At 41.6% G+C, this 13,705-nt stretch overlaps 1 protein-coding gene across 9 annotated transcripts in view; it reads right to left on the bottom strand.

The window, feature by feature from the left end:
- The window catches only part of LOC128690860 (UNC93-like protein MFSD11), a 184,683-nt gene that overhangs the window by 41,432 nt on the left and 129,546 nt on the right, over positions 1–13,705 (bottom strand). For 5 of the 9 annotated variants that reach the window (XM_070088278.1, XM_070088279.1, XM_070088276.1 and 2 more), the window contains exon 2: positions 1,116–1,458. The exons of 3 other annotated variants lie outside the window; for them this stretch is intronic. In XM_070088278.1, coding sequence (XP_069944379.1) covers positions 1,116–1,214 — 99 coding nt within the window. In that variant the 5' untranslated portion in view covers positions 1,215–1,458. Of the gene's footprint in view, positions 1–1,115; positions 1,459–3,082; positions 3,103–13,705 lie in introns of those variants that run through there. One more of the 9 variants, XM_070088280.1, reaches the window with a different exon arrangement.

Genomic DNA, 13,705 nt, shown 5'->3' with positions numbered 1-13,705 from the left:
TGGCAACTACAGCCTTTCATAGTAATGCAGGAGCAACCATGGCAACTACAGCCTTTCATAGTAATGCAGGAGTAGCCATGGTAACCAAAGCCTTTCATACTGACATGAGAGTAGTCATGACAAACTCAGAACCTTTCATACTGACATGAGAGTAATGGCGCAACTCATCTCAATGCATTTTCTTTATTTTAAGTTAGATAAAGCTAATTTAGGTTATGTTAGGTTAGGCTACATAAAAATACAAAACGTATATTAACCATAAATAAGCAAATTAGAAAAGAAACAGTGATACGTCTGGCAACGAGGCAGCGGCCAGGAATGTGAAACGTGGAATGGGTGACGTATCAGTCTTTGTGCGAGACGTTCAACATGCATACAAGTCTCTCACACCTAGTGTCACAAATAACAAAAAAAAGGCACAATACCGTGACTGGAACGATACACAAATAACCCGCACATAAAAGAGAGAAGCTTACGACGACGTTTCGGTCCGACTTGGACCACTGACAAAGTCACACCGTCACAAAGTCACAGTGTGACTTTGTCAATGGTCCAAGTCGGACCGAAACGTCGTCGTAAGCTTCTCTCTTTTATGTGCTGGTTATTTGTGTACCTAGTGTCACGCTCAACATGAATACAAGTCTCTCACACCTAGTGTCACGCTCAACATGAATACAAGAGTCTCTCACACCTAGTGTCACGCTCAACATGAATACAAGAGTCTCTCACACCTAGTGTCACGCTCAACATGAATACAAGAGTCTCTCACACCTAGTGTCACGCTCAACATGAATACAAGTCTCTCATACTGAAGCATGACAACCAAAGCTTTTCATATTGGCGCGAAGGTCACCCTGGCTCCACGGTCTTTCATACTCATGAAACAACCATGATAACCACAGTCTTTAATGTTGACGGAGTAACCATGGCAACCACAGCCTTTCATAATTATATAGGAGTAACCATGACAAAAGAGCTTTACACTATTTACAAGTCACAAAATGTTGTGCAGAGTACATTTCCAAATGATCTTGCCTTAAACCACACTTAAATATTTACAATGACTTACAGTCAGGTGCCACAATGAAGTCACAATCTTAAGAACTCGTCCTTACCTGCATGTTACCCTGCGTCTGGAAGGAGGTAAAGACGAACATATAGGCCAGACCCAGAATTCCAACATTGATGGAGGCGGTATCTATTGGCACCTTCATTTTAGTGGCGAAGAGATGCTGCAGATAGAGACGATGGTGGTGATCTTGAGGGTTGTGGTGTCAGTACTCCTCTTGGTGGTGTAAGTGGTGTTTGCTATTGTTGGTGGTTGAAATAGAGTTGGTAGTGATGGAGGTAGCAGTAGATCAAGGGGGTATCCGGAGTATCCCACAATGTAGCCACTATCAAGGCTACGGAACACACACGAGAACCCCTTCGTAGGCTACGCCTTTTTTTTTTTTGGTCCTATTCGAAAACAAAACATAAAACCTAAGTAAATACTATAAAGAAAATCCATATATAATACGTGTATATATATATGTCTTGCTGAATAGGTAAAACTTACGGTTTTGGCTTAAACAGCAACGCTCTTCTTGTCGAATAAGGCAAGCGAAAATTTGTGTATGCAATAACTTCGCAAAAATCATTCTGAACCTAACGAAAAAAATATATTTCATTGTGTTTATTTATTATTAAATTACTGTAAACTTATGTAAAATATATTCTTTTGGATTAGGCTAAATTAAATTGCGCTTGCTATAAAAAGGTTAGGTAAGTTTTCTAAGGTTCTTTTGGTACCAGATTTTTAATTTTTACATTAACATAAGTGAAAAAATATCTTTAAATGTAAAAGAGAACATTTTAGAAAAGACTTAATTTTAAATGAATTCATGCTAATTGACCAATTTTACCTATTCGGTACGATATATATATATATATATATATATATATATATATATATATATATATATATATATATATATATATATATATATATATATATATATATATATCTCGGTACACAACATGATTCGAACCTGCGCACGCAGTACTTTTGCCAAACAGCACTTTGATGTACAGTGTACAGGTTCGAATCCTGCTGTGGACTGAGAGATTATGTTTGTAAATTATTTCGCCCATTTGCGAATACAACTGCAGAAAGGTGATCTTAACGTTGCTAGACAAACCACGGGAGGATGGAAAGCTTCAGCTCAAGATCTTTCACACGACTCCGCGAGTCATCAGTAGCTATGCAATCTTGCAAGAGCAACAGGTACATCGAGGGGAAGTTCTCTTAAGAGGAAAGGTTGCATGTTGATGCTGTTCTGTTCCACATCATGTTGTTGTCACTCAGCCATTGGAAGACTTGGTTTATATCAGCTTGGAGGCTCAGTGTGAGTCGGAACAAGACAGCATCAAGACGCTACCTTTCCTCTGAGAAAACTTCCCCTCAATCTATCTGTTGTTGCTCTTGCAACATTGCACAGCTCCTAATGGTGCATGGAAACGTGTTTTTATTGCATTGTTAGGATCGCCTGTCTGCGATTGTCAATGAATAAACAGAAAACCGGCGGGGGCTCGAACTGTGGCCTTGGTACATACCAGGCCCAACACAGTAACCCTTCAGCCCCGGAGCTTACAATACGATACTTTTACTACTATGACTTGGTTGTATCAGTGGCACCAACTGTGACCCTAATCTCATTTCACAGCCCCAGATGCTTTCATGGTACATTTATAGATGTATGAATTTCTTTGTAACTGAAATCCCCTTTCATAATGATATTTACATGTTCAATTTTCAACGGCAGATAACAAGCAAAGTAGAAAGTAATGTTGCAACATTGATATCAAAATACCTAGACCAAAATACAGACCAGGTTGACAAGGCAAAACTGGCGCCATTAAGCGGATTAAGCTGCCTAGTGGCTGTCACCTGACATCCGCGGGTGACACGAGTGACATACGAGTGTGACACGTCACCGAGTAACACTAACTGCAGGTTTTGAGTGTGACATGTCTGGCACTATTACATCAGCGGGTGACACCAGCAGTGTGGGTTACAACACGAGCACAGACGAACACCCACCTATCTCAGCGGGTCACCGCCGGACTGAGACTCACACGGACCCCCCCTGATAAAACCTTATGTGTTTATCACACACACACACACACACACACACACACACAAAGGTACGATAAAGCTCATGGTTCAGGGAGAGTGACCTAGTAGCGACCATTGAAGAGGCGGGGCCAGGAGCTTGGACTCGACCCCTGCAACCTCAACTAGGTGAGTACAACTAGGTGAGTACACACACACACACACACACACACACACACACAAATGAAACCAAACTACAGGAAAGGGGACTACACAGGAATGAGGAACTTCCTGAATGAGGTTCAGTGGGACAGAGAACTGGCAGGGAAGCCAGTTAATGAGATGGTGGAATATGTAGCAACAATGTGCAAGGAGGCTGAGGAGAGGTTTGTACCTAAGGGTAACAGGAATAATGAAAAAGCCAGGATGAGCCCATGGTTCACCCAAAGATGCAAGGAGGCAAAAACCAAGTGTGCTAGAGAATGGATGAAATATAGAAGGCAAAGGACCCAGGAGAATAAGGAGAGCAGTCGTAGAGCCAGAAACGAATATGCACAGATAAGAAGGGAGGCCCAACGTCAATATGAAAACGACATAGCAGCAAAAGCCAAATTGATGAGAAGAGTTCATTCGATCGAAGACCAGGCAGAACTACAAAGGGATCTGGACAGGCTGCAGACCTGGTCCAGCAACTGGCTCCTGGAGTTCAATCCCACCAAGTGCAAAGTCATGAGGATTGGGGAAGGGCAAAGAAGACCGCAGACGGAGTACAGTCTAGGGGGCCAGAGACTACAAACATCACTCAAGGAAAAAGATCTTGGGGTGAGTATAACACCAGGCACATCTCCTGAAGCGCACATCAACCAAATAACTGCCGCAGCATATGGGCGCCTGGCAAACCTCAGAACAGCATTCCGACATCTTAATAAGGAATCGTTCAGGACCCTGTACACCGTGTACGTTAGGCCCATATTGGAGTATGCGGCACCAGTTTGGAACCCACACCTAGCCAAGCATGTAAGTAAACTAGAGAAAGTGCAAAGGTTTGCAACAAGACTAGTCCCAGAGTTAAGAGGTATGTCCTATGAGGAGAGGTTAAGGGAAATCAACCTGACGACACTGGAGGACAGGAGAGATAGGGGGGACATGATAACGACTTACAAAATACTGAGAGGAATTGACAAGGTGGACAAAGACAGAATGCTCCAGAGACTGACACAGCAACACGGGGACACAGTTGGAAGCTGAAGACACAGATGAATCAAAGGGATGTTAGGAAGTATTTCTTCAGCCACAGAGTAGTCAGGAAGTGGAATAGTTTGGGAAGCGATGTAGTGGAGGCAGGATCCATACATAGCTTTAAGCAGAGGTACGATAAAGCTCATGGTTCAGGGAGAGTGACCTAGTAGCGACCAGTGAAGAGGCGGGGCCAGGAGCTTGGACTCGACCCCTGCAACCTCAACTAGGTGAGTACAACTAGGTGAGTACACACACACACACACACACACACACACACACACAGACACACCTATTCTGATTTTGCTATGTTAATTTTCTTACGAGGTGCTCAACGTCAAATTCTTCCTTTCCCTTCCCAGTAAAGGCGCCCTCCGGCAAGATGTCTATATAGGTTCTTGGCTGTTAAGCCCACAGTTCCGTCCTCTTAATCACATACAGCATTTGACTGCTGTAAAAACAGTCCAAGGTGGGAACTGATGAAGGTTTCTTAAATAGTCAAAATCTCACAGTTTTTTCTACACATCATCAGCACCAGGTACCCCGATGAAGGGCCCCCATGAAAATCATCAACAGGTGATGATAACAAGGCTTAGACTTTCAGTGGTTGTTGGACTTAGCAACTCCATCCTATGCTCACCATGAATTGTGACTTTGTAACAGTAACCCTTATAGTTTCTTTGTAGGGTCGTCCACTGTTAGCTGGTCGAATTTGGTGATGGTTTAATACAGTGCTCAGACGCTCGTGAGGAACAGAGAAGCTGACATGTAAACAATCTTAAGGAAAATTTAACGCTTTAAATATATAATAAAAATTCAAACACGTGCATTTATCATGTAGGATGCGGGAAAAGCATCACAGCACTTAAATTGTTTGTACACTCCTGAAACCTATTAGAGAGATGCAATGTGTGTGTGTGTGTGAGAGAAGAGAAGAGAAGAGAAGAGAAGAGAAGAGAAGAGAAGAGAGAGAGAGAGAGAGAGAGAGAGAGAGAGAGAGAGAGAGAGAGAGAGAGAGAGAGAGAGAGAGAGAGAGAGAGAGATACACCAAGCAAGGCTAAGATAACAGGTTTGGGGGGTGGCTACATACAATCAAATCCTGATAACTTAATATTATTACATAATCAGTTATCACAAAACGGATATGTTAACCCACTTACCACCTGCATGGCACGTAGTAAACAAGGCGGAAACACAGATCATTCCTTAGCACTAAATAATGCTACATATAAATTTACATATAGAACAATAGAAGAGTAGAACAGAAATTAGAGAACGAGGGATAGCAAAACACAATGTACGAACAAATCCCCTTGACATCAAGGCAAATATTTTATCACCACGTAATCTCTTGCCGCTCTAGCGAGGTTGTTTATTATCGTCACACAAAGTGTAATTTTTCCCCTAGTATCACAGCGGCATGAAGGGCGAATTAATATCACCACTATGTATTAGAAAGAAACGAGATGAAATGGAGGATGGGATGCAGTTAGTGGTTAGTCAGAGTGGGGAACGTACGAGACTGGAAAGAGGTATCCAAGACCGGGGGTGCACGAGGAGGAGCTGGCGGTGTACGGACGATATATGTCTCGATTCAGAGCAAATGAAGTTCCAATATAACAATATCTTTATTTCTACAAGTATATGTACAAGGTATACAGGTCTAATTGACATGAATGACATACTACTACATAGAAAGCCCCTTGTTATGCAGAGCAGTTTGGGCAAATTAGGTCAATTCTGTCACAGGATGTGACCCACACAGTCGACTAGCACCCAGGTACTCGTTAGGACTGATGGGTGAACATAGACAACTGGTGTAAGAAAACACGCCCAATGTTTCTGCTCTCACCGGGAATCGAACCCGGACCCTCATCATGTGAGGCGAGAGCTTTTGCCACCAGGCCACGCTTGTTCTGTATACTTTCTTCATGGTCATAGAGTTCACACTGCTCAAGGAGCATGCAGAGTACAAGGTTATCACTAGTGATAACTGAAAGCCATGAATACCTTGGAAACGAGGCCCTAATAAAAGTAGTTTTCTTTACTACCTTACTGACAACACCTCGGAAACAAAGAGCTTAGTTTAGTGCTGCAAACTTAAAGAAAGAGTAAATATTTGGATCGAGAAATCGTTAAGAATAGAAACAAAAATACTAATATTGAAATATGTGGCTGCAGTATGGTATCTGCTTATTAAAACAGAAAGAAGAAATAAAAAAAAATACATATATTCCAGTTCTAAGAGCTATGGATTACGAAACAACTATCAGCACTAGATTATTATTATTATAATAAAAAAGAAGCGCTAAGCCACAAGGGCTATACAGCATCAGCACTAGAAATGTCCTCTGAAGACAAGAGGAAGACATAGTAATGGTTTTATAACCTTAAAACTTTTTGTTAATTAAACATTCTTAACCCGGATCTGACAATTTTATTGTTTATCTTAATTATATATTTATTTATTTATTTGAACATGATACAGTGAAGTACAAAAGAATACAGTTAAATGCAGCATGCCAAAGCCACTTGAATGCATAGCATTACGGGCATATACTGGTTCATTTCACTGCATATCAGCTGTACAACTGCTATATCAAAATGTGCACAAGTAAATATGACCCTCACCCCTCGCATACCCTCCCATCAAAAAAACTTCATAGCTTTAGAGTTTATCCAAGTCGTCCTTGATCTATATATAAGCGTACAGTAAGAACGGGGCCCCCGAAAATATGGCCGCTTACATTTGGACCTGTGAGGCCGGTCCTCTGGAACCGGCTTGGGCTAGCAACGGTAAGATTAGCTCCAGCGGATTCCGGACGCGAGCTTATTCAAGTTCAATCCCGACATGGGTGCTTTGATTAAGGAGCCCTCACCACTCCTTCCCTAACATCACATTTCCCATTAAGGGATGTATAATTACATCATCTGCGTCTTATAAGATGGCTTACCCTACTTCCCCTTCCAATACATGAGTCTCATTCTGATTCCCTTCCTCCACCTTAAATACGTTTGTAATCCCCCATATCAACTCACAAGTTTTATTCGTATCTTCACCAAATCATTTATTTCATCCCCTTTCCCCATTATAAGAACATGAGAACTTAAGAATAACGAGAACTACAAAATACTAAGAGTTGACAGGGAAAATACTGATAAACTTGGAAATGAAAGGACTTGGGATAAAGGGCCACAGATAAGCCATATAGATGTCAGTAAGTAATGCTTTAGTTTCAGTGGTAGAAAAAATTAAATGGGTTGGATGAAGAATCGAAAAAGGAAAATTTTATACAGTCAGAAACAAAAAGTATAAATCTTAAGAGGCTATAATTCAGTAACGCAGGTCAACACAGCATAAGAGGCTGGGTCAGGAGCCGAGATTCTGTTCCCATCAACACAAATCGGTGTGTATAAATTGGCGTGTGCAGAATGGATAGACTACATCTTCTTGGACTTGAAGAAATTTTTCGACACAAAGCGGTTGCTGGTCCACTGAGCAGACAAGCACCAGGGAAAGTGCTCAACTTGATACAGGAGGATAGAATGATGTGTGATGGTACTGGTAAGAGAAGAGTACCAGAGTGGGCAAGGGTGACGAGTGAGTCCCTTGGACCTTTTGCTGTTCCTGATATACACAAAAGAAATGCTACAAGAAGCTGAAATATATGTATTACTGTTAAGCAATGATGTAAAACTAGTTATAAGATCAACTGTAGAGAGCTTGGAGAGGCTTATTCAATCCTGATAAAAACAAAATAATAATATGGGGAGGAGAGAGAGATCAAAAAGGGTATATAGTCTGAGACAAGACACTACGGTTAATGTACAAGACGAACTGTCTACAAGGACACATTACATCGAAAACATCAGATAAAACTCATACCAATCGGATAACTTCAACGGTAAAAGCAAAAACTTGCATATACCACTGAACCTCTTTCAGTAACATTAATAAAGAATCCTTTATGGCTTTATTAACACATTGTGCTTGTTAGGCCCATCTTGGAGTATGCTGCGCCAGCAGAGCCCACACCTGATCAAGCAGATTAATAGACATCCAAAGTTTTGGGACAAGGTTGGCACGCGTGGGAAAAAAGCTTAAAAGTTCAAACTTACAACCCTGAAAGAGAGGAGGTTCAGAGGAAACATTCTCATGCCCTACAAAATATGAGCTCACAGGACTAGACAAAGTGGATAAGAAAAAAAGCTGTTTGAGATGCGTGGAAAAAAATCTTGGAACAAAGATGACAGCTAACCAGACTCATGAGCCACAGGTCACAGGATGGTGGATTTTTTTTTCAGTCTTATAGTAATGGGTAGGAGAAATTAACTTGACGACGAGGTGACAGAGACAAACGTTATTTCTAAAGCAGATTTAATAAAGTCCTGAATGTAAAGTAAAAGGACACAAGTGCAACTAATGTGACATTTATTGTGGCAACGTTTCGCTCTCCAGGAGCTTTATCAAGCCATTACAAACAATACATGGACACAGAAGGTATATAAAGGCTCAGAGTGAGGTGCAATACTAGTGAGGTAACATTTCGATGTTCACTAGTGGTAGTAGTAGTAGTAGTGGTAGTGACAAAAGTAATACAATATGATAGAGCAATTAATTCGTACATGAGTAAAAGGATACAAAAGCTATTACTTGGGTAACATAAAAATAGGTTGGACAAATATAGACTGGAAAGATGCAGCTTGTTTCAGTGTTTAATCTCTGTAATGTGCTTTGTGTAGTATAACAGGAGAGACTATGTGATGGCAGGGTTTACTGTTTTCAGGAGGATTCTTGCTAAGACTTCGGAGATGGTGAAGCTGCCGTTGTTTTGTTTAATTGTATTCGAAACAGCGATCAGTGCTGATTCGAGGCACTTGCGTCTGCGGAAATTAGTTTCTTTGATCACTAATTGGGCGTCTCTGAATTTCATGAGATGATTGGTGGAATTTCTGTGTTGTACACAGGCGTTGTTCAAGTTATCGTTCCTACATGCGTAAATGTGTTCATTGAGGCGGGTGTCGAGGTTTCTTGCTGTTTCACCTACGTAAATCTTGTCACAGCCTCCACAGGGTATAGTGTAAACTCCTGCATTGACTGGTTCGTGGTGCTTGGATTTTGTCCTGGTTAGATCCTTTATTGAAGTGCTAGAAGCGATGGCGACTCTGGTGTTAGCTTGTGAAAGTACTTTTGAGACGTTCAGTGCAACCTGGCTGTTGGGAAGAATTATAACTTTGCACTGAACAGGTTGCATTGAACGTCTCAAAAGTACTTTCACAAGCTAACACCAGAGTCGCCATCGCTTCTAGCACTTCAATAAAGGATCTAACCAGGACAAAATCCAAGCACCACGAACCAGTCAATGCAGGAGTTTACACTATACCCTGTGGAGGCTGTGACAAGATTTACGTAGGTGAAACAGCAAGAAACCTCGACACCCGCCTCAATGAACACATTTACGCATGTAGGAACGATAACTTGAACAACGCCTGTGCACAACACAGAAATTCCACCAATCATCTCATGAAATTCAGAGACGCCCAATTAGTGATCAAAGAAACTAATTTCCGCAGACGCAAGTGCCTCGAATCAGCACTGATCGCTGTTTCCAATACAATTAAACAAAACAACGGCAGCTTCACCATCTCCGAAGTCTTAGCAAGAATCCTCCTGAAAACAGTAAACCCTGCCATCACATAGTCTCTCCTGTTATACTACACAAAGCACATTACAGAGATTGAACACTGAAACAAGCTGCATCTTTCCAGTCTATATTTGTCCAACCTATTTTTATGTTACCCAAGTAATAGCTTTTGTATCCTTTTACTCATGTGCGAATTAATTGCTCTATCATATTGTATTACTTTTGTCACTACTACTACTACTACTACTACTACCACTAGTGAACATCGAAATGTTACCTCACTAGTATTGCACCTCACTCTGAGCCTTTATATACCCTCTGTGTCCATGTATTGTTTGTAATGTGGAAAAAGACACTTATGTACAGTTCAGGACATAGGTAAGACACATTTGCAACAGTTAGGTATCTTTATTTCGAAACGTTTCGCCTGCACAGTAGGCTTCTTCAGTCGAGTACAGAAAAGTTGATAGAAGCAGAAGATACTTGAAGACGATGTAATCAGTCCATCACCCTTGAAGTTTTGAGGTGGTCAGTCCCTCAGTCTGGAGAAGAGCATTGTTCCATAGTATGAAACAATATGGAGATCAAGTGACAGGATGGAGCCTTATATAGCGCCAAGAGGTGAGACGTAGGTCACTAGAAGAGGTAAGAACTCAGATGTTGGGAGGTCAGGTCCCTCTCAAATCCAGCCGTTCTCACTACTAGAGGTTGTCGAAGTTGATTGTAGGTCTGTACCAAGATACCCTTGTGTTGCAGTGTCTGACAGATTGAACATTAAAATGGTATAAAATACCGACAGGTTGTTAGCAACAGTTAGGTATCTTTATTTCGAAACGTTTCGCCTACACAGTAGGCTTCTTCAGTCGAGTACAGAAAAGTTGATAGAAGCAGAAGATACTTGAAGACGATGTAATCAGTCCATAACATTGAAGTTTTGAGGTGGTCAGTCCCACAGTCTGGAGAAGAGCATTGTTTCATAGTATGAAACAATATGGAGATGAAGTGACAGGATGGAGCCTTATATAGCGCCAAGAGGTGAGACGTAGGTCACTAGAAGAGGTAAGAACTCAGATGTTGGGAGGTCAGGCCCCTCTCAAATCCAGCCGTACAATCAACTTCGACAACCTCTACTAGTGAGAACGGCTGGATTTGAGAGGGACCTGACCTCCCAACATCTGAGTTCTTACCTCTTCTAGTGACCTACGTCTCACCTCTTGGCGCTATATAAGGCTCCATCCTGTCACTTCATCTCCATATTGTTTCATACTATGGAACAATGCTCTTCTCCAGACTGAGGGACTGACCACCTCAAAACTTCAAGGGTGATGGACTGATTACATCGTCTTCAAGTATCTTCTGCTTCTATCAACTTTTCTGTACTCGACTGAAGAAGCCTACTGTGTAGGCGAAACGTTTCGAAATAAAGATACCTAACTGTTGCAAATGTGTCTTACCTAACAACCTGTCGGTATTTTATACCATTTTAATGTTCACAGTTCAGGACATTTATTAAAGGAAACGTTTCGCCACGAGTGGCTTCTTCAGTCCTAATACAGAGAAAACTAAGAAAACATTTATACATATAGTGGCAGGAGTCAGGTGAGGTGACGCGTGGGTAGATGTGGTAGTAGTAGTAGTAGTAATGGAACTAAGGAGGTGAGGCAAGAGAGGGTAGTAGTAGTAGTAGTAGTAGTAGTAGTAGTAGTAGTAGTAGTAATGGAACTAAGGAGGTGAGGCAAGAGAGGGACCTGCTGGCATCAAGTAACACCAGTTCCCAGGATGGGTAATATCCTCTTGCTTAGTAATTTTGAAACACTGTAACTACCGGATTTTTGCTTTATAGTGTTACTGACAGAAATTAGTGCAGCTTCAATGCATTTTCTCCGTCTTAAGTCGTCTTCTTTAATAACTAGTTTAGCTTCATTGAATTTCATGAGGTGTCCAACATTGTCTCTATGTTGAACACATGCGTTTTTGCGGTCATCATTTTTGCAAGCATTTTTGTGCTCTGCTATTCTAATGTCCAGAGTTCTGGCTGTTTCCCCTACATATACTTTGTCACACCCCCCACATGGTATAGTGTAGATTCCTGCACTTGTGCCAGAATCATGCTTGGGTTTTTGTATCAGGTTCCTAATAGTAGTTGAAGAGCTGGTAGATATTTTAGCCAGTTTTCTGTCAAACATTTTTGAAACATTAGTGGCAACATTGCTGACCGGTAAAACGATGTAACTTGGAGGCTTTTCTTCAATTTGATAGGTGTTGGTCTTGCTGAGGATACGTGTCGCACGTTTCCTGCAGTCACGTATGAAGTGTAGGGGAAAGTGTAGTGAACTAAAAGAGTTGGTGATGTATGTACATTCTTCTTCGAGGAACTGTGGACTGGAAATTCTGTAGGCTCTCAGAAAGAAGCCAATAACTACCCCTCTTTTAGTTCTTTTGTCATGGTGAGAGAAGAAATGTAGAAGATCGTTCTTGTAGGTAGGCTTCCGGTAGACTTTAAAAGAAAGTTTATTTTCCCCTGTGCGTAAGAGAACGTTGAGAAAAGGTAATTGGTTGTCCTTCTCCTCCTCTAGTGTAAATTTAATAGTAGGTTCCAGTATTGATGGTGTTGAGGATGCCCCGTACGTCAAGATTTTTGGGTACAATGACCAAAATATCATCTACGTACCGCATCCATGTAACTGAGCGAGGGATGTTACTGAGAATCCTTCTTGATTCCAGGTCCTCCATATATAAATTGGCAAGAACTGCACTAAGGGGGGATCCCATGGCTAGTCCGAAGAGTTGTTTGTACTTCTTGTCCTCAAACCTAAAACAGTTATAACGAACACAAAGTTCGACAAGGCTCACAAAATCTTGGCGGGGTACAGGTAACTCTGTATCATCTTTAATCACCCTGCGAAGAAGACCAATGGCTTGATCAACTGGGACATTGGTGAATAAGGCAGTCACGTCAAAACTTGCAAGCTTCTTATCACTCATGTCGAGATCCCTGATACGGTTAAGGTCACCCGAATGCTTTAGATGAGCCTGACTGATTGTACCCAGGAGCTTTGACAAATATTTCGCCAAAACTCCTGCTAGACTGTGAGGGGCGCTGCCGATTCCAGATGTAATGGGTCTCATAGGCACATTTGGTTTGTGGGTCTTTGGTAATCCATAAAGTCTTGCTGACTTGGGGTTGGTAGGGATGTGGCACAAGAGCTTTTAATCTTCTTCTGATTTCCTGAGTATGCTGCGGGTCTTACTGAGAAAAGAATCTGTTTCTTTCTTCCATGCATGTTCGTGGATGGAAACGTATGTGTTGGCGTCGTTCAATAAATCTTGCATCTTACTAACGTAGTCTGTACTGTTGAGGATGACCACTCCTCCTCCTTTGTCTGCTGTGGTGATGAGGATATCATTATTAGTAGCTAAGTTTTTGAGTGCCTGGATGTAGCGACGAGGAATGACTGGATGACTAGGTTCAGAAACTGCAGCTGCAATAAGTCCTTGTATGAAACCTTTGTTAAACTCAGAGTCACCGAAGAAATGGTTTTTGATCACTGTGTCTAACTCGCATTTAGGCTTCCGTATGCCAGTAGCAAACTTGAGACCTAAGCTGAGTGCTTCGGATTCTGTATCACTGAGAACATAAGAAGAAAGGTTATTGATGATGTCAGCTCTACCAATATCTTTCCATTTGCTGTGTTGACAGAGAGAGGAAAGTTTTCTTGTGAGCCGTAGT

The sequence above is a fragment of the Cherax quadricarinatus genome, chromosome 24, assembly GCF_038502225.1.
Source record: "Cherax quadricarinatus isolate ZL_2023a chromosome 24, ASM3850222v1, whole genome shotgun sequence".
NCBI classification, from domain to species: domain Eukaryota; kingdom Metazoa; phylum Arthropoda; class Malacostraca; order Decapoda; family Parastacidae; genus Cherax; species Cherax quadricarinatus.
The sequence above is the reverse complement of the archived record's forward strand: the minus strand, read 5'-3'. Positions and strand labels throughout refer to the sequence as shown.